The sequence below is a fragment of the Corythoichthys intestinalis genome, chromosome 22 (genome assembly GCF_030265065.1).
Source record: "Corythoichthys intestinalis isolate RoL2023-P3 chromosome 22, ASM3026506v1, whole genome shotgun sequence".
Lineage (NCBI taxonomy): Eukaryota > Metazoa > Chordata > Actinopteri > Syngnathiformes > Syngnathidae > Corythoichthys > Corythoichthys intestinalis.
Window position 1 is genome coordinate 9,925,594 of NC_080416.1, and position 22,257 is coordinate 9,947,850.

At 38.9% G+C, this 22,257-nt stretch overlaps 1 protein-coding gene across 1 annotated transcript; it reads right to left on the minus strand.

The window, feature by feature from the left end:
- Positions 1-1,880: 1,880 nt before the first annotated feature.
- LOC130910776 (catenin beta-1-like) lies at positions 1,881-20,105 on the minus strand. Its single transcript, XM_057828332.1, has 16 exons — positions 19,947-20,105; positions 15,534-15,583; positions 12,483-12,692; positions 12,023-12,273; positions 11,724-11,962; positions 9,758-9,959; positions 9,519-9,663; positions 9,337-9,440; positions 9,126-9,260; positions 8,584-8,946; positions 4,882-5,001; positions 4,657-4,807; positions 4,460-4,581; positions 4,339-4,399; positions 4,063-4,261; positions 1,881-2,698 (listed from the first exon to the last, which is right to left on the minus strand). Exons 2-15 carry the CDS (start codon positions 15,544-15,546, stop codon positions 4,068-4,070), a joined length of 2,310 nt encoding a protein of 769 aa, XP_057684315.1. The 5' UTR covers positions 15,547-15,583; positions 19,947-20,105; the 3' UTR covers positions 1,881-2,698; positions 4,063-4,067.
- Positions 20,106-22,257: the final 2,152 nt, after the last annotated feature.

The window sequence follows — 22,257 nt, forward strand, 5'->3', positions numbered from 1 at the left end:
TGTAGCCATCTACCAGTCTTTGACATCGGTCTGAAGAAAGTTTGCACCACTCCTCAACGCAGAATACTTTCAGCTGTGAGATGTTTGAGGGGTTTCTTGCATGTATAGCCCGTTGCAAGTCACCCTACAGCATCTCAATGGGATTAAGATCTGGGCTTTGACTCTGCTATTCTAAGACACTCCATTTCTTCCTTATTTAGCTAGTCCATGGTGGATTTACTAGTATATTTTGGGTCATTGTCATGTTGCAAGGTCCAATTTCGCTTCAGCTTTCATTTTTTTCCTCACAAATGATTTCACATGTTCCTCAAGCACCCTCTAATACATGATAGAATTCATGGTGGATTCTATGATTGTGAGGTGGCCAGGTTCTGCAGTAGCTAAGCATCCCCAAACCATGACACTTCCACCTCCATGCTTCACAGTTGGTATGAGGTTCTTTCCCTGGAATGCTGTATTGAGTTTACGCCAAACATGTCTTTCCTGGTGTCCAAATAATTGAATTTTAGATTTATCTGTCCAAAGAACATTAATCCAGAATTCCTGGTCTTTTTCTACATTCACTCTGGCCATCATGTTCTTCTTGGAGAACAAAGGTTTCCTCCTTGCACACCTACCATGAAGGTTGAACTTGTGAAGTCTCTGATTGTAGAGGCATGCACTTTCCTATCAACAGTAGCAACAGCCTGCTGTAGGTCCCATGATGACATTTTAGGGTTTTTGGAGACTTCTTTTCGCATTTGGGTCTGCTCTCAGCGTGAACTTGCTTGAACGGCAGTTGTTTTGAATGTCCTCCACTTGCAGACCATTTTCCAGACAGTGGAATGGCTGATTTTATATATTTTTTGAGATCCCTTACCAGACTACAATCGTCTACAGCGTCTACAATCTTCTTTCTGAAGGCTTCAGACAGCTCCTTTGATCTCACCATGGTGTTTTCTCTCAGTTCAACAGTCAGGGGCACACCAAACTAAATGTGAGGTTTAAATAAGGCAAGCCTCCTTCAAAACATTGAGTAATGATGTTCCAATCATGTACACCTGATATGATACACCTGTGTGTGATTTTAGCGATTTTAAGTAGGATTGAATGTGGGGGTGTCCTAATTTATTCAATAGAAATTACATTTTATAAAAAGTTATTAAAAAATGTTTTTAATTGTTTGGTTCTATTACTTGAATCTCTCAAGATTAAGATTGTTAAAAAACACACAGGCTTTCATAGAGTATCCTTATTTTTTATTTATGACTAGATTTAAAGTTTTTTTTTTTCCCCAAATAAAACCATTAAAATGGCTTTAATATCCAAAAGTTTTAAAAAATATATCTGAAAAAATGCCAATTAAACATTTTTAGAATGTACATTATAGTTCATATTTTAAAAATGTATAGAATTCCATAACATTATAAAAATGTAATACTTAAGCATGTATGTAAGCAGGTATTAAAAAAAAAAATACTACAGTAAAAAAAGATGCTCGGTATGTAATGCAAAAAATAAAGTAGAAAAAAAATGCATTATATAGTATATAAGAGTAATAGTAATACTGTGGTGGAAGTTTTAATAATTTCAAGCAGAATTTCAAAATGACAATTATAAAAATGTTGCACAGAGGCGTGTACATTTAAAAATCAGTTTTCTGAAAAATGTACCAACAATATTTTTTGGTATGCAAGAGCCATATTTAACATTTTAATAAGTATATGTAGGAATTTAGAATTCCAAAAATGTACGTAGGCTTAATGACTTGGCTCATTCAAAATTTTGCCATTTACTGCCATCTGCCGACCAGTTTCGGATTTGCACGCCAACATTTTTACTCCAACCCTGCCATTGACAGTGAATGACTTCTAAACATTTCAAATTCACAAAAAACTGGAAACCAAAGGAAATAAAATGGCTTTATTTTTCAGCCGTGTCACAACTTCGTCTCGAAAGAAACCCAGCAGGACTCTCGATGCTAACACACCCGACGTTAGCATACAAAATGCTAACCTAGCAATGAATGCATATAAAACACTTTTCTCTACATTTTCCTCTCTTCGTGACACTGACAATCGCTGCTTATTATCGCACATATTAAGAATGTATTAATTTTTTTTTGGATTATAAAAAACAAAACAAAAAAAACTACACAATGTTACATTTTAAAGTCAGAGTACAACTGATTATTAGTGTCCTACACATTCGGCTGGCGAGCCAAAGAAATGTCTTATAATATCACTATAACTTAACACTACATGTAATATACGTTTGTTAAAATGAAAAAAAAAAAAGATTAGCATTGAAGACAAACTTAAGATGGCTAGTGTGAAGGCAAGCTGGGTCAGTACCATGACAGAAGATGAGCAATATAAAGAAATAAAAAAATAGAATACAAAAAAGTAGAACCGAAGAAAAAGGATAATACAGGCAAGCGTTATCAACTTGAAGCTCTCAACCAATCAGTCGCCTCCATTTTTTTGGACGTAACTTACAACCCCTCCCTTAACCCCGCCCACTTTTTCAACATGCTCAAAACATTCGCTCCCATGTCAACCATCTTTGTTTTCTGGCGTCAGGCACTTTCCGAGACCCCTTTCCCCTCCCCCCTTTTGTTCCTTCTTTTACCTTCCCAACTTAACACAGCCAATCAAAATGCTGCTTCGGACAATACGGGTTACAGGCCAATCACAACGCAGGCTCTATCAGAACAAAACTGGAAAAGAGGAGAGGACGATAGATTAATATGGGATGTCTCTTTGCAGTGATTATTGGCTATTAGGGCTGCCACAAGGAACGATTCATCACAATCACATTAGGTTGCAGTCCCCCCCGTTTATTTGTAAAAAAATATATTAAATTTTTTTTTTTTTTTTTTAAATAGGGGAAAATAATAAAATTTTTGGTGTTTATTTTTTTTTAAAATCATAAATTGAAAAATAAAATAGCTTTTGACAAATCTTACAACAATTAAAAATCACTTTTTTCGTTATTTGATTTTAAAGGAAAATTTATTTATACATAAACCCTAAACCCATAAAATCACATTTTTGCTGCTTTTTTTTTTAATTTTTTTTTTAAACATAATAAAAAAATTAAAAAATTAAATAGCTGTTGATAAAAATTAAAAATGCACATTTTTCCGTATATTTAACTTTTAAAATAGATTTTTCTTCGTTATTTTAAAATTTTTTTGAAAAGGAAAAAAAAAGGACAAGTTATTACCATTTTTTTAATTAATGAAAATCATTTTTAAATATCTTGACAAATCTTATAAAAATTAAATTCACTTTTCTGTATGTTGTATAATTTTAAAAATACAGATGTTTCTTCCTTATTTTAACACTTTTTGGATTTAAAAAAAAAAAAAAAAGACATTTTTTTAAATTATGAAAAACTAAAGGTTTAGAAAAGTACCTTTTTTTTTTACAAATTGTACAGCATTAAAAAATGTACCGTTTTTACTTTATCAACACTTTTTTTTAATGTAAATAATGTCAGGTTAAAAAAAATTAAGAAATATTTTTTCCTTTTTAACAAGAAATTTTGTATAAAAAGGACAGGTTAATTTTTATTATTTTTTTAGACAAATTTCTTATGGGAAAACCTACAGGCTATAAAATTATTTTTCTAATTTTGAAATTGAACAGCATTAAAAATTATGCACAGTTTTTATCTGACTGGTACATATTTTAAAATAAAAATAAGAGCAGGTTAAAAATTATTTAAAAAAAAAAAAATTCCCCCACTTTTACTTAAATATTTGATTACATTTTTATGTTTTAAGTACATCAATTCTGTTTCTGTCTAATGAATAAACGAAGAGAAACATTCAACTGCGAGAAGAGATGCGTGCTAAATGTCATAAAAATTGTTTAGTTTTGTTTGTTCCATTTTATTGCTCCTGAAAATAATAAAAGGTTCATTGAATTTCCACTGTGAAAATAGATAAAATCTTCTTTTGTCCATTTTAGCTAAAAAATGTCTCCAAACAAGGGTTTGACAATCAAAAATAGTTGGATTCATTTGATAATTGATTCATCATGGCAGCCCTATTAGCTGTAAAGTCATCGCTCTTACCAATCCTACAGGTCGGTGTCAAACCAGGCCAGCTGGTTGCTGTCCATCAGGTCCTGGCTGTGACCGAGATCCGGAAGCGGGTCGGCGTGATGGCCCAGATCGGGCAGCGCGTCCGCGTGGTAGTCGGCCCCTTCCATCATGGGGTCCAGTAGAGTGTCTTGTCCGTAGCCTGCGGCGGGGTAGGCCCGGTATGTTCCGTCTTGGACGGAATATGACGCATTCTGTAAGCCACCTCAAAGTACTTTTGCTCAAACTATTATAAAAGAGAGCGCTTACCATCTTGCCTATAAGCTAGCGGGTCCGCCTGAGCCCCAATATCCAGTCCAAGCTCACCAGTCTGAATAAAAACAAGCGATTTAATTCATAAACGCAAGTTCAATCAAAGTTCCCAACACACCTCGTTCCAGGCCAGCGGTTCGGTTCTGAACAAAGAACTGGTAAGCTCCACCGATAGACGTTTTTTGTAGTCTTGTGGCTTGTCTTCGGACATGCGGAACAATACGGCGGCAGCGTACGTAGCTACAAACAAACAATAAAAAGATGACTTTCGGGCATGTAATAATGTCATTTAAGTGCATCAACCAATCCGCTCACCGACGCCCTCGTTGCGAGAGTGGAGAAGCTCTGTGAGCGGCGCGGTGGCGCCCTCGGCTTCGATGGCTTCGGCCGCTTCCTTGTCTTGGGCTAGCTCGCACAACACGCCGGCGGCTACACGCTGAATGTTTTCCACGGGAGAATACAGCAACTAGACAGCAGGAAAACCTAGTTAACGGTGCAAATACTATAAAAATTCTATATTTGTAGTTGAACTGAATTCACCTGAACAAAAAGTGGAATGGTGTTAAGTCCTCGGATGACAATTCTGTTGTGGACGTCCCTCGCCAGGATGTGAAGCGCACCTGTGCAGCCTTCCACTATTTCCTCCATGCGGACACCTTCCTGTATAGGAAAAAAACATGTATTTTTTAGGGCTGTCAAAATTATCGCGTTAACGGGCGGTAATTAATTTTTTAAATTAATCACGTTAAAATATTTGACGCAATTAACGCACATGCCCCGCTCAGATTTAAATGACAGTACAGTGAACTGCCCACTTGTTGTGTTTTATGGAGTTTGCTGCCCTCTGCTGGCGCTTGGGTGCGACTGATTTTAAAGTCTTCAGCACCCATGACCATTGTGTAAGTAATTATTGACATCAACAATGGCGGGCTACTAGTTTATTTTTTGATTGAAAATTTTAGAAATTTTATTAAAACGAAAACACTAAAAGGGGTTTTAATATAAAATTTTTATAACTTGTACTAACATTTATCTTTTAAGAACTACAAGTCTTTCGATCCATGGATCGCTTTAACAGAATGTTAAGAATGTTAATGCCATCTTGTTGATTTATTGTTATAATAAACAAATACGGTCCCTATGTACTGTATGTTGAATGTATATATCCATCTTGTGTCTTATCTTTCCATTCCAACAATAATTTACAGAAAAATATGGCAAATTTTATAGATGGTTTGAATTGCGATTAATTACGATTAATTAATTTTTTAAGCTGCAATTAACTCGATTAAAATTTTTAATTGTTTGACAGCCCTAGTATTTTTTAATTATTACTGCAATATCTAAACTACTTGTAGATAAGCAGTTGTCAAAGTGTAGTATGTGGGTTTATTTTGAAAGTGTTTGCATTTAGTTTTATTGAATTGGGTGGATTCACTGCCCTCTAGTCTGCCTCATTTCACATGGCTGAATCTAGCTGCTCCATGTTAAGACCAACATAAGCTTACATTTTTGTTTGAGGTAATGTTTTTTTTTTTTTTTTTTTTTTTTATGTATTCGTAATTTAGTTTATAGGTCAGTGTTTCTTAACCTTGCTAAAGGTACCGAACCCCACAAGTTTCACGTGTGGATTCATCGAACCCGTCGGAATTAGATAATAAAACTTTTTTTTTTTTTTTTCAAATTCAAAACCAATATATCTAAGCTAGCAAGTTAATAATTTCGCAAATTCCTGTTCAAAATTCTTCTCATTTTGACAGCATGTTTTTTAAACAGGTCAAAATTTGAGACCAGGCTGCTCATTGGTCTGTTGCATTCGCTCATACCAAGCGCGAGTCAACCTTCAATTGAGCAAACCAGTCAAACCGCCCATCAGATCGAGGACTAGCAGTTAAAGAAATGGATTACGCCTGTAAATTGGGAGCAAACTAGTCCAAAACCTGGTCTAAAAAGCCGCTTTGCCAAGATTGAATCATTGTACGATAATAGGGTTTTGTTTTTCTTTACCTTTACCGAACCCCTGGGATTCGATCGAACCCAGGTTAAGAACCACTGTTATAGATATTACCACGATAAATGGCTAAATATATCTGAACCATTTGTTAAGAGCATTGAAAGAAAACGTTTCATTTTAACTAGCGGACTTTTGCTACGTAATTTAGCCAATTGTTCTTTTGTTGTACATAGATCTTTTTTTTTTTTTTTTTTTTTTTTTTTTAAAACCGTTTGCGGCTTAGCTAAAGTATTTTAATTTTTCATGTTCCTTATCTGATTACTCGATTATTCGAACTAACGAGTTCATCGATTAATCGACTACTAAAATAATCGAGGTTGACCATTGGACTTTTTTTTTTTTAATTTGTCAATATACAGTGGTACCTCTACTTACGCACATCTCTAAATATGGAATTTTCAGGTTACGACACGCCTCATCGGGAAAATATTCCCTCTTGTTATGAAAGAAATTTCAGGATACGAAAGGCAAAACTACAGTATGGGCTGCTAGTCGCAGCTCCCAGAGTTTACTGAACGTAACATACTCACAACTGCTCTGCCATTGGCTATTGCCCAGCATCTTCCTGGCATCCAATTGGTTAAGAGGGAACTTTACTGTACGTGTATCCCAGCGTCCTCTTTATTCACCCCTCGGGCAACGAGGTGTTAAGACAGCTTTACGTGAGTGTATGAACTTTTATTCCTTTTCATTTTTTTACATTTTGCACAACTCTCATTTTATGTTTATTGTGCAATGATGTAAATTGTAACATGTACAGTGATCCCTGGCTACTTTGCGCTTCAAACTTCGCACTCTCTGTCCATTGTGGATTTTTCAATTAAAAAAAAAAACAAAACAGTATTTTTATTTAAGAATTTTAAGATAAATGGATGTACAGTGATCCATCGCTACTTCACGCCATCAGTCCATCACAGATTTTTTTCCAATTAAAAAAAAAAAAAAAAAAAATACAGAAGAGCTGTCCTGAGCCGATCGCCATAGTCTCACGCTCCCTCCCTCCCTGCACTATCCGTCAGAGAGTGAACTGGAGTTGCTTATTAAAGTAAACGATGACTGACAGACGGTTAAGCTTTGATCTTGCCAGAGACTCGACCTTCAAAGGGCTGCCTTTGTCAATCATCGTTTAACGTGTTAAATAGTTGCTGTGGCAGCTCATTGTGTGTAAGTGAACAGCTTGAGTGGATTTGACTGGACTCACTCAATGAAACATTTGATTAAGACAATAATTTTTCTACTTTATTCCTTGTTTAAAAATTTTGATGGGACAGTAACATGTTTAAAAATTAAATTATTACATTTAAAAGCTTAAAAAGACATTGAAATGTATATAAATAAGTCATTTTCATTATACTTTTGGAAAAAAGGTTAAAAAAAACCGTCTTATATGTATCTCTTTCCAATGATAGATCTGAATAAATATACTTATCACAGAGGGTTCTGGTCCCCATTAACCGCAAAAAACAAGGGATCACTGTACATGTACAAGTATTTTTATTCTATAAATAGCTCATGTCATAATTATTACATTTGCAGTGCTTACCCATCTAAAAAAATATATTTTCTAATTATACTTTAAGAAAAAAAATCTTATGTATCTCTTTTCAATGCTTTTAAATCTGATTAAATACATTGCACACATCCCCAAAAATTTGTTTCATGTAAATTGGCTCCAACATTACTTTGCGGATCTTTGATTTTCGTGGAGGGGGTGCGAAAAATTAGTGATCACTATATTTGTTACACGTTTTGATGCATTTTTATGCTTTAATATACTAGTAGATGCATTTCTGAATTTGAGGAGGGGGGGCTTGGAACAGATTAGGGCATTTATATGAAAAACCCGTCTCTGCATACGCAATTTTCTGTTAACAAAACTACTTCCAGAACCAATTTCTTAAGTAGATGTACCACTGTGTTGGATAACGGCTATTTTCACAGTAAGCGATGATCTTGGTTAATTATGATTTGGCACCACCTAGCTGTCAGTGTTACAAAAAGAATTAGAACTATAAAATTAACTTCAAATATCTATTGTAATGTTGCAATTGTTTTTCCATAATCAACGTGCTTTAAAAACAAATCTGCCTCAAATTTGAGTTTACAAAATCTGATTTAAACATCGACAACCGGCGAGTTATATTTTAAAAAATCTGTGTCAGCCTTGGAAAACGCCTTATCAGTCGGTAAATCATTGGCCTTGATGGCTGATAAGTCTAGTCACCCACCACAAACTGTTGCTGGTTGCCTCCCATGCTAGTGCGCCTCTGGGTGTCCTGATGAGCCCTGACCAGCAACTGGACAAGTCGCGGGATGGCCCCCTGCTCCCGAAGGGCGCTGTGGTTGGCCGGGCAGAGGGCCAGGTTGCGGATCAGCCCCACCGTGGCTTTGATGAGCGGCCAGTGAGACGGCGGGTGCAGCAGTTTGACCACCACGGGGAGACCGTAATGCAAACGAACGGCGTTCTGGGCCATCTCGGCGTCCTGGTGGCGGGAGGTGAGGTGGCGCAGGGCGCAAACGGCGGGTTCGGTAATGTCCTCTCTGTCGCCCGCTCTCAGTACAGTCCTCACCAGAGCCTCGATACCTCCTACCTAAGTAGGTGTGGCGATAAATCAGCTTTAATTGTCATAACAACAAGTGCAAAGAAATTTCATTCCAGGACCAGCCCGACCGAAACGGTTACATCACACAGTACGCAATGGAAGTGTGTCATGGAACAGTGGAAGAGGAATGTTAACCATCAAAGGTTGGTGAAATGTTAGCCTTGTACCTGGCAAACCATGAGTTTGTTACTGTAGTTGTTGCAGGTCAGATTGGAGAGAATGCCAGCAGCGCAAGTCACGACGTTGATGTCGTCGCTTCCGAGCAGCTGGACCAGCGTCCCCAGCAGGCCTTCCATTCCCTCCTACAAGAGGTTCAGTCACATACAAGCTAAATTTCATCATTTCTGTTAAATCTTCGTAGACTAACTGTGTGTGCACCTGCTTAGTGGCAGCGTCTGAAAGGTTTCTCAGAGTCCAGAGGCAGTTCTGGACCAAACGTTGGCTGGGGTCAGTCAGGTGAAGTCCTAATGCTTGCATGCCTCCTAACGCAGAAGAGAAGATCAAAAAGATATCCAAAAGCTGTCAAAAGTAAACCGAGTGTGCCCGAGTATTGAACCTACCAGCTTCGACTATCGCAGGTTTGTTACTGGAGCAAACGGACAAGACTTTGAGGACTCTGCTCGTGGTCCATAACAGTTTCTCATACGTGAAGGTTCTCATGATGTTGACGAGGGCTTGTGGACCACCGCTGGCCAGAATAATCAACTGCAACGGAGACAAATTTGCATTAGTGACAGATGTTAATTTGCAAGGTGAGGAAATTCTATCAGTATAAGTTTTTTTTTTTGGCATACAACACCTTGCTTTCCTGATTTCCATAAGCAAGAATCTGCAGACAGTCTGTTGTGATGGCCAGGAACTTGACATTGGTGTTGGCCAAAAGCGCCACCATCTTCTGCAGCCCTCCGGCCAGGCGGACGGCCATCTTGGCTCCTTCCTGATGCAGCAGGAGGTTGTGGAGCGTGGTGATGGCGTAGAACAACACGCTGTCCACTGGTGAGCTACAAAACAAGTTACAAATGACGATTTTAATAAGCTAGACATACATTTCTGTCATGTTTTTTTGCCTTTTAGTTTTTTGCGTTTCCATTTATGTTTTTTAATTTGACATTGGTTTTTTTTGTGCATCGATGTAACATACAGTGCTGGCCAAAAGTACTGGCACCCCTGCAATTCTGTCAGAAAATGCATAAATTAAATCATTCTCATTTTCCACAAAACTCCCAAAAATGGCCGGACAAAAGTATTGGTACCCTTTGAAAAATCATGTGATGCTTCTTTAATTTGTGTAACTAGCAGCACCTGTTGCTTACCTGTGGTAAATAACAGGTGGTGGCAATAACTAAATCACACGTGCAGCCAGTTAAAATTGATTAAAGTTGACTTAACCTCTGACCTGTGTCCTTGTGTGTACCAAATTGAGCATGGGGAAAAGAAAGAAGACCAAAGAACTGTCTGAGGACTTGAGAAGCAAAATTGTGAGGAAGCATGGGCAATCTCAGGGCTACAAGTCCATCTCCAAAGACCTGATTGTTCCTGTGTCTACCGTGCGCAGTGTCATCAATAAGTGTAAAGCCCACGGCACTTTGGCTAACCTCCCTAGATGTGGACGGAAAAGGAAAATTGACGAGAGATTTCAACGAAAGATTGTGCGGATCGTTGATAAAGAACCTCAACTAACATCCAAACAAGTTCAAGCTGTCCCGCAGTCCGAGGGTGCAACAGTGTCAACCTGTACTATCCGCAAACGTCTGAATGAAAAGGGACTATGGTAGGATACCCAGGAAGACCCAAATTCTGACCCAGAGAGACAAAAAAGCCAGGCTGGAGTTTGCCAAAACCTATCTGAGAAAGCCAAAAACGTTTTGGAAGAATGTTCTCTGGTCAGATGAGACAAAGCATCAACCTTGAGTTAAATGAAGAAAACAACACTGTCCCCACAGTCAAACATGGCGAGGGTTCCCTGATGTTTTGGGGTTGCTTTCCTGCCTGTAGCACTGGACTGCTTGACCGTGTGCATGGCATTATAAAATCTAAAGACTACCAACAAATTGTGCAGCATAATGTACAGCCCAGTGAGAGAAAGCTGGGTCTCCCTCAAAGTTCATGGGTCTTCCAGCAGGACAATGACCCAAAACACACTTCAAAAAGCACTAGAAAATGGTTTGAGAGAAAGCACTGGAGACTTCTAAAGTGGCCAGCACACGAGACCAGACCTGAATCCCATAGAAGACCTGTGGAAAGATCTGAAAATGGCAGTTTGGAGAAGGCACCCTTCAATTCTCAGAGACCTGGACCAGTTGGCCAAAGAAGAATGGTCTAAAATTCCAGTTGAGCATTGCAAGAATCTCATAGATGGATACCGAAAGCGGTTGTTCGCAGGTATTTTGTCAAAAGGTTATGCTACCAAGTTTTAAGTTGAAGGTGCCAATTCTTTTGTCCGGCCCATTTTTGGAAGTTTATGTAAAACGATAATGATTTCATATTTTTTTATTCATTCTCTTTTGTGTTTTTTTTCCACTACAGGCAAAATGAATTATATTATGATAATGATATTACTTCTAAAGCGTTTGTACTTGCAATCATTTTCTGGGAAAAATTGAGCATTATCTCACAGAATTGCAGTGCCAATACTTATGGCCAGCACTGTATTTAGGTCACTTCCTGTAGAGTTTTGTGCTTTTTCAGGTTACTTCCTTTTAAACGTCAGAGGTGATATCGACGGAAAGCCTAAACCCGTTTTTGATGTTGATTTTTGTGCTTACCCCAGCATTTTAACCAGAGCGGGGATCCCCCCGGACTTGAAGATAGCGAGAAGCCCCTCTCTGTGGTGGGAGAGGTTGTGCAAAGTTCCGGCAGAGCAGCGAGCGGTTTCCACGTCGCCGGTATTTTGCATGGCTCGAACCACGGCCGAAACCATCTGCGGCGAACGCATCAGCGCGTGGCGAGAGGCTTCCTTCTTAGACAACTGGTGGACCATCACTGCCGCCTTGTTCACTACCACCTGGAAGAATGGTTTGAGTTGGTGGCGTCGCAGGGGTTTTCGGCTAACATTTCAGCTTACCTGGTCCTCGTCGTTAAGCAGTTTGGTCAGCTCGGGAATAGCGCGAGTGGCTAGCTCGGCGTCATCTTGGTAGTTTATTAGGTTGACCACGGCGTGCTTCAGCATTTGAGAAGGTTCGGCCAGGCGCTGCACCGCGGTGGGGTGAGCCGCATCCAGTTGAGTTGGCGGAATTTGGATGCCTTCCTCCAAGGTTTCGGGGAACATGGCCGCACGAACACGCTGGGCGCGGGTCATGGCGTAGCCTTCCACGTCTGCGGTCGGAAGGAAGATGTCATTACAACTAGTGTTGGTAACGCATTGTCTGCACAAGACGTCCAATCAATTTGTAGTGGGAGGCTGGCAGCGAATGCACAAAAAATCAGGCCTCCCACTTCAGCGTATACTAGTGATAACCTCATTGGTAAGAGAGTGCATCTAACGGGACAACAAAGCTAAATGAACCTAACGCTAAAACCTGTACCTGCTGTCTCAGGAGTGAAAGGCTGGTTGAACTCCCAGTCGTACAAAGTCGGATCATCCTCTTCGACGTCGGGGTTCCCTTTCCCGCTCAAAGACGGGGCTGTGGTGGTGACTCCGGACTGAATGCCCGAGTCCAGGTAAGACTGCTGCTGCCATTGGCTCACTGCAGCCTTACTGTCTCCCATCGCCATGTCCAACTCCATCAAATCAGCTAAAAAAAACCACACGAAAAACCATATTAAGACATGTTCAAAAACTAAATCTGTTTTGCATTTACTTCCAGGCTGGACCCGAATGAACTTTAAAATCTAGGTACATACAGAATTCATGTTACGCCCTAAGCAATCAATTTTTGCGGCTTTACCACAGTCCCGTGAGGACAACCCTGACTAAAAACAAGTTTAACATCCATCCTTCCACTAAACCATCTCAAAAATGACATGCATACCATTTTACTCTTATAATTAACTCATTGGCTGCCATTGACGGTCGCTGGTTTTCATGTCATGGATCATAGTTTTTTAGGTTTAGGGTTTATTTTACAACTTTTATACTGCAGTAAATGCTAGCGATGGAAATAGTAACACTTTAGCTGCTATTGACAGCATCGGTCTTCCAATTCATTTTGACTGGGTTGGCACCGATTACTTGTCCTAGTCAATGGCATTGAAATATGAGCATTCATAGCCCGGTTTAAAAGTGCTATGAACTAGTGCTGCAATGATTAATGGATTAACTCGAGTAATTCGATTAGGAAAAAAAGCTTCGAATTAAATTTTGCTGCTTCGAGTATTCGTTTAATTAAAGTGTCCTTGTGAGGGTTTGTTTTGAAAGTGTTTGCATTTATTTGTATTGATTTGGGTGGATGCGCTGCTGTCTCGAGGCAATAGTGAATATGACATAACTCATTTAACATGGCTGAATCCAGCTGCTCCCTGTTAAGACCAACATAAGGTAGTTTCAGTTTGAGCTATTGTTTTTTTATTGCATTGGTAATTCAGTTTATAGGTATATTTAGCCGTTTTTTTTTGGTGGAAATATGTGTCTGAACCATTTGTTAAGAGCATTGAAAAAAAAAAAAAAGTTAGCATTTTATAACATTTAAGCTAGCGGACTTTTGCTATGCAAGTTTGCCAATTGTTCTTTTCTTGTAATTAGATCTTCATTTATTTATTTTGTTTGAGACGTTCGAGGCGAAGCTCAGGTATTTTCCTTTTTTATCTTCCAAATACAATTACTTGAACTAACTAGTTCATATATTAATCTGCTACTAAAATAATTGATAGCTGCAGCCCTACTATGAACTACAGAAAGTGAATTTAATATAGCATACCATATTTTTGACGCAAGTCCATCAAAAAAGGTGACAAAAAAGGTTTAATGATCAACTTAGATACTAACTAGCCCTGCACAGTAAAAACAAACAAAAAATGCCACAACCAGAGTGAGGTACAGATTTTTTGCAGTCTGTTAGCCTGTGACCGTTAAATCAACATGTACTAGCTGGCGCAGCACTAGAAAGCTAGGCATGGTCATCAATTACAATTGTGACGTCACACAAGAATTGTTATGAAATAGTAAAAGACAGATTTGAGAGCCAAATTCATTTCTACATGAAAAATGTAAATGGAGAGTACATACCGTATTGGCCCGAATATAAGACGGTGTTTTTTGCATTGAAATAGAAAAGTGGGGGTCGTCTTATATTCGCGGTCTAGACATTATACCCATTCACGATGCTAGATGGCAACAGATATCATTGAAGCGGTGTTCTGTCATGACAGATCTCAGCTACTCTCGAGTTTAATCAGTTTGCATTATTTTATTGCAATGTTTTTCCTTATTCAGATTTGTTTCAAGACCACAGTTACAGTTAGACTTCACTTTGATGGTTAATGCAGTTATTGCAATTTTGTGGTTTTATCACAATAGATTTTATTTACATTTCAAAAACCAGAAGCCATTCATTTACGAATGTGATTGCACTTTAGTTTACATATTTAAATGTTAGATATGTTATGTTAAATGTTACAAGATATTAAGATTTGCATGAAGCTAAATAACATGTATGCACTCAAATATATTGTTATAATCATTTGTTTCAGATGTACCGTAATTATTTTCTGTATAAAAATTAATTTGGTGTTCAACGTCTTTTCAAACTTGAGTCTTGAAAAACAAGGGGTCGTCTTATAATCAGGGCCGTCTTATATTCGGGCCAATGCGGTATATAGCGCATTTATCTACATTGTTACAATGTTATACATTAGGACACATTTACCCTTTCACGCACCAATGGTGCTGCTGCCATGCAAAGCTGCCAACTCATTGGAGGCAAATTAGGGTTCAGTGCCTTGCCCAAGGGCACTTCGACAGTGGGCAGTCGTAGCAGGGAATCGAACTGCTGATATCAGGACAACTCCAGCTACCAACTGCGCCACGTTACGTTATTTTTTTTTTTTTTACATTAGGACCTTTAAATGAATTGGACATCCATCGTTGTCAATGACATGCAATGAGTTAAGTAAACGGAAAAGTGCAAATTGTTGTATGCATAGTATTGCTTATAGCTTTAATGAAAATTTTGGCAAGATGTTCCATTTTCTATAATGGCGCTGCCTTATACTATTCAATAATAAACTAGCAATTAAACAGTAATTCCTGGCCGTGGGTGGTGCTTAAAAATAAGGCTAGCCCATTTAAAAAAAAATCATTTTTGGCAATACAAAAGGCGATTCTATAGATTGCTCCTGCAAAAAGCGAGCTTGTTAGCGGAAAAAGGACCAAGAGAGATCTTGTTGTCTGTTACGAATGAAGAACCTGCCATTCGCTAATCTGAAAACACATTTCGGAGTGAAGGGGAGTGACGGTGAGATGAAAGTCTCACTTCAGTTGTGCTGCCAATTTGATATCATAACTAAAGACTGTTAGAACAACATGCAGTTGGTAGTTAAAATGTCAGTTTTGTGGACAGCATTCCACGGAAATAAACATTTGCATCACACGTACAGTTGCGTAAAGGTATAAAATTATTTTGTTTTTCAAAACTTACACTGGGTAGCCATTGTTCTCGCCTGCCCTTGGCCTGCACAGCAGTTAGGTCTGTGTAAATAAAGGGGGAAAAAATGAACAGTCACAAAAAGGAAACTACTATCGACATGTTCTATTTTTTTCCCCAAACCTTTTTTCCCTGAGGGCTTATTTGTGTTAATAGGTAACAATTTGACAGCGGCATCATAAGGCTGTCATAAGACAGTCATAATTACGACATGACACTGTCAAGGGCATTAATGAATGGTTATGACAGATGTCATTAAGTGTCAACCAGCAAATTTTGTCACTCACTCCATTTGTGTCCAGCTTGGGTCTATTACATCCATTCAAAAGTGAGATAATTTGCCCGATGACACTAAATCACATTTGTCATGAGCATTCATTAACGCCCATGACAGTGTCATATCATAATTATGACATTCTTATGACGCCACTGTCAAATAAAGTGTGGTTAATATCTTTTGGTCCCATAATAGAGAAGACAGCTGTGGTTTATAGTCCGCAAATTACGGTATATACTTCCCAGCTGAAATTGATTTGATGTATAGAACTATCAATAGCAATGAATGAGTCAGGAAAATCACAACCAAGATCGCGTAATTTATCACATTTGGGTATTATCTAAACAGTATACAGTGGTACCTCAACATTCGATTGCGTCGACATCTGATATAGAATTCAACTTGTCAATTCGCTCGACATATGACTACATGCTCGAAATATAATGATTTATGGCAGCTTCGCTATTTTGTTGTTTTCCCCGCAAGACGGACGCACGGCAGATTTTCTTGTAGGAGAAATCAACATGAGTCCTAAGAAGGTTAGTGCTGGTGGTAAAAAAAGGAAAAAGGTGACTCTTACCATTGAAGAAAGAAATGATAGAAAAATGTGGCGTGCGCGTGAGTGAAATAGCTCGACAATACGGCCCAATATGTCTACGATCTCGTGGACAAGTCTCATTATTATTATTATTACATCAGCAAGGAAGTTGCCAGTTTCGTCAGGTTATAATCTTAGAACTTGTGCAACACAACACTAATACTGTCCGCCATAGCTGACGAAAAACAACAAAACATGAAGAGAAAGTAAAAGCTTCCCACTCTTCCGCACCTTTCTCACTCTCGCATCAGTCACACTGTGCTTTCAGGAACAGCATGCAAAACACAATTGCCACATTAAAACCAGATTCCTTCCATTATTATTATTATTATTATTCCGATTTGTATTCATACTTCAATGGTTTTGCTATGTGTAACTGCAATTTGTAAATTGCAGTATTCATTAAGGATTTAGCGTAGTTTTTGGACTGTGGAACGAATTCATCAAATTATAATGTATTCTTATGGGAAAATCCCACTTGACATACGACCATTTCGACTTAAAAAAAGAGGTCCTGGAACGAATTAAATTCGTATATAGAGGTAATACTGTACTAAAATTCTACAGTGTCAGTGGGACTGTTTCAGCGACTAGCTCCATCTTATGTTAAAGGGAGCCTCAGACTTAGAGACTTGTAGGCTCTAATAAGTCATAATTGTTCTCCTTTACTAAAACATGTCATTAAATAAAACACATAAAATATTGCCATTGATTCAAAAATCTATAATATTTAGCACGTTTTGACCTACGGAGGGCACCATGTTTTAAGAGCACAATGTACGCTCGGGCTGATGACAAAGATTGTCACTGTCACTCGATGAATACTCGAGGCGTGCGAAATTTCCGATGATTTCCGAAATTCCGGGGGGTTGGGGTTCGGGCTGAGGCTTACAAATGAAACCATTTTTTTTTTTTTTTTCAGGTTTGGGCCTGCAAATCAAGTTAATTGATCGGGCTCGGGCTGGGCCGGGCTTTAATACCCGCTGGCCGGGTCAGGTCGGGCTGGATTTTTTAGGCCAGATTTGACCTCTAGCTTTAATAGTTGTGATGAGCTTAAATTGGCTGCAGTTACGACATCGGGAACGCTCCCTCTGGAACGAAACAATTTGACCAATATTGTGACAGCCGATGCCAACCAAAAATGACATAATATCCGGTTATAAAATCACACCAGCAGCCCTCCCCGCACAGAGAGCGCCAGTGGGCAACACAGCTCAAGCCTGTGAAAGCTCCATCCCGCTTCTTTCTCGGAAATCTTTTTGTGCGTGAAAGCAACGACGCGGGTAAATCCTGCGTCACCTTACACGGAAATTTCCCTGCATATGTGAGTGGAAAGGGCTCCAGATTCAAGATTTTGCAGATTTATCTTTAAATGATGAAACAATTTTAAAACTTTCACATGTTGAAAGTAGACAGAAGGGAAATTATGAAATAACGGGAGAAATTTTAACAACTAACGGTTAATTCACAACATTAAATTAATTGAATGTAGTTTAAAGCAGCTGATACAGAATGGGGACTTGAGTATTTTATTTACTGTTTTTAATGTTAACTTGATACTGAAATAGTAGTTTGTTTTAGCCTGAGAGGGTTTTTGAACAATTTTGGAACTAATGTATGAAACATTAAAAGTGGGGGTTATCTATAATCGATTCATAATCAAATCGTAGCCAAAGAATTGTAATTAGAGATGTCCCGATCGATCGGGTCCGATCACGTCATTTTCAAAGTATCGGACTCGGCAAAAAAATATCGGCCATGCCTTTTTTTAATATATATATTTTTTAATTAAATCATTTTCTAATTGTATTTAACATTACACACATAATATGTTACACTCATCCTGAGTCTTTAGTTTAGGCTTAAGGTAGGCTTATCAAATTTATCCCAATAACGGCGGTAATTCGTTTTTTAAAAAAATGTATCACGTCAAAATATTTAACGCAATTACTGCATTCGCTGCACGAACCACTCGCGCATTGTCGCGCTCAATCTGTAATGGCGCCGTTTTACCTATATAGAGAGATAAAAGGCAGCGTAAAGTGAATAAAGTGAATTTTGGCAGCCTTTGGAGCTGTTTTTTTAATTGGCTAAAGCCTTACAATCCCTCTCCCTACGATTAGAAATATCATGGGGAGCAATGTGGGGAAGCAAGGTAACAATTGATCTTTTTCTTAACACCTTATGTTATTTCCCAACGCAGAGAAGATATATCAATTGGTAGCACTACGCAGTTATGGTTCCACTTCCCATCATGCATTTGGACATGGCTGCAGTATCATTTACTGAAAGCTGAACAAATACACTAGATGGCAATATTTAGTCACAATATACAAAGTCACAAGTCTTTCCATCCATGGATCCCTCTCACAGAAAGAATGTTAATAATGTAAATGCCATATTGAGGATTTATTGTCAAAATAAACAAATACTTATGTACTGAATGTTGAATGTATATATTCGTCCGAGTTGTATTCCTTTCTTTCTTAATGCATTGCCAAAATGTCTATGATCGGGAAAAATGATCGGGAATGATTGGAAGTAGAACAGTCTCCCGCTGACGTCATCCACCTGTTGGGGACGCTAGATGCCTATAATGGTAGGCGTGGCTAACCAGCAGATTAAAAGACTAATTTCTCGTCATCTGCACTTTGCTAAATTGTTGCATATAGTCGAATCGTCTCCAAATATGATTCTAATTCACATAATAATGCTATTTAAGACTTTTTTTCGCCTGTCGTATGCTCTTTAATAGTTCGTTCTTCTCTGTGCCCTTTGCACCACTTTACCTGCGCCAGGTCCCCCCACTTCAAACGTCTATTTTGCTGGCTCAAGTAGATCAGAGGGAAGGAGGGGGGGCAGAGTCTCCACCTCTAGAGAGATGGGTATTTCCAGGCCCGAACTAGCACAATTCACCATTGAGCAGTAAAGCACTTCAAAGGCATATTTCTCCCCCCCTTCCCCCGTAGGCACGGCCAAGTTCCGACCAACCCTGCCTTGGTTTCCGACGAGAAACTACCTCCTCCTCTCACGGTTCGGAATAACAACACGTAACAAACGACCTAAACAAAACCACAACGATTTTTTAAAAAACCACACATGGTGTTTAAATGTCTTAACATTTTATCTTGCGCTTTAATAGCGTTACGGTAATCCTCGTTAGCTCCTAGCTAGCGGACAGGTTTACCTCGAATGCGCTAAACGTAAACAAATACACCGTTTCAGGCAAACAATGACAAGCGGCGAGTCTTATTCAAACTAATAACGACCGTCATTGCTGTGAAACGAGTCGATTGTAGTAAAATGTTATTTTTAAAGCAGAATTGTTGCTAGTTTTTAGCTTAGCTATAGCTTGAAAAGTAGATCCGGGCACCACCATACTAAACCTGCCGCGCTGCCTGCCAGCCAAAAATCTGAAAACCTCACCGGAGCCCCCCTCCCGAAAGCAAAGATGATTTTTCTCCCACATATGACAAACTGACACGATGTCAAACACGCTAAATGCTAATTGTACCAAATAAGATATCCTTACGGAATCCAGTGGCACCTCCGTTGTTCTTGTTAAAGAGGGAAAAAAATCTTGAGCTTGTGTGAAAATTTGGAGAGCTGCTCGTACGAACCACACCCGCTCTTCCTCCGCCGAAGATATTGCTTCCGCTTGCACGATCTAGCAACAAGATGGCGAGAGAGGAAAATTCAAGTATTCTGCCGCAATTGGAAAAATAGGGCGCTGTGAAAGTTATCGCTTTGAAATCATCCCCGGACCCGAAAATACTCATTCCATTTAGAAAAATCAATATAAAGGTGTAGTCATGGATAAAAAATATTTCATTGAAGTGCTTGCTGGGGCGGTTGAAGAGGTCGGGGTACACTCATTAGTATGGAATGTGACTCATTAGTGACATAATTAAGAGGGCCATGTCATTTACAGGACAGTATATGAACTTGAGAGTCGAAATACCATCAAATTATTTTTGGAACATAACCAGAGTTCATTAGTCTTTGTCGAATGTAACTTTGAAATATTCTCAAGAATGCGTCGCTGAACGTCACATTCAAAAACGCTTTTTTGTACTGTACTATGTATCGACAAAAGTACATTATGTAACATCCTAAATTCCTTTTCTCGTCACTGTTATTAATTTGAATAATATAAACATGCCATTTCTCAAATCACTTAACGTAATTTTCGGACAATAAGCCGCTACGGTTTTCCCCTCATTTTGAATCCTGCTGTTTATAGTCCAGTGCGGTTTATGTTAATAGGTAACACTTTATTTAACAGCGGCGTCATAAGACTGTCATAATTATGACGTGACACGATCATGTGCATTACTGAATGCTCATGACAGATGTCATTAAGTGTCATCCGGCAAATTATGTCACTAACTCCATTTATGTCCATATCTTTTACATCAATCCAAAAGTGAGATAATTTGCCAGATGACACTAAATGACATGTTATAAGCATTCATTAATGGTCATGACAGAATCATGACATAATTATGATTGTCTTATGACAGTCTTATGGCCCCGCTATCAAATACTATAACTAGCAATTAATGAAACAACCGGAACAGTAACTGAAGAAATAATTAGCACAGAACATAAATTTGTTATTGACGTCTGTAGCGCTGCAATGCATGCTAGGAGGCATGATGGACGACAACAGTGTTGACAGCAGGTGGCAGCAGAGGTTGACTGTCTTCCCCACAGGAGCAGTGATGGCCCAATGAAGCTTTGCAGCCAAATATTTCATAACTGCCATTTTCAGATCTTTCCACAGGTGTTTCTATGGGATTCAGATCTCGACTCATTGGTGGCCACTTTAGAAGTTACCATTGCTTTCTCTCAAACCATTTTCTAGTGCTTTTTGAAGTGTGTTTTGGGTCATTGTCCTGCTGTAAGACCCATGACCTCTGAAGGAGACCCCGCTTTCTCACACTAGGCCCTACATTATGCTGCAAAATTTGTTGGTAGTCTTCAGACTTCATAATGCCATGCACACGGTCAAGCAGTCCAGTGCCAGAGGCAGCAAAGCAACCCCAAAACATCAGGGAACCTCTGCCATGTTTGACTGTGGGGACCGTGTTCTTTTCTTTGAAGGCCTAGTTTTTTTCCCCTACAAACTCTTATGTTGATGCCTTTTCTGAAAAACCTCCACTTTTGTCTCATCTGACCAGAAAACTTTTTTGGCTTTCTCAGGTAAATTTTGGCAAACTCCAGTCTGACTTTTTCATGTCTCTGGGTCAGAAGTGGGGTCTTCCTGGGTAACCTACCATAGAGTCCCTTTTCAGTCAGAAGCCGACGGATAGTACGGGTTGACACTGTTGTACTCTCGGACTGTAGGACAGCTTGAACTTGTTTGGATGTTAGTCGAGGTTCTTTATCCACTACCCGCACAATCTTTAATTGAAATCTCTTTTTTTCCGTCCACATCTAGGGAGGTTAGTCACAGTGCCATGGGCTTTACACTTATTTGATGACACTGCGCACTGTAGACACAGGAACATTCAGGTCTTTGGAGATGGACTGTAGCCTTTAGATTGCTCATGCTTCCTCACAAATTTGGGTCTCAAGTCCTCAGACAGTTCTTGGGTCTTTTCACACACAAGGACACAGGACAGAGGTTGAGTCAACTTTAATCCATTTTAACTGGCTGCAAGTGTGATTTTGTTATTGCCACCACCTGTTATGTTCCAAGGTAAGTAACAGGTGCTGTTAATTACACAATTAAGAGAAGCATCACATGATTCTTCAAAGGGTGCCAATACTTTTGTCCGGCCCATTTTTTGGAGTTGGCCAACACTATGTTCACATGTACCATAAAGACACTCATTGAA

Bases quoted from the DNA above. Each gene is read 5' to 3' on its own strand.
- LOC130910776 (XM_057828332.1), bottom strand. The intron at 9,664-9,757 runs GTGTTGTATGCC...TCTCCGTTGCAG, and splicing joins ATGGAAATCAGGAAAGCAAG to TTGATTATTCTGGCCAGCGG. The intron at 9,261-9,336 runs GTGCACACACAG...AACCTCTTGTAG, and splicing joins CAGACGCTGCCACTAAGCAG to GAGGGAATGGAAGGCCTGCT.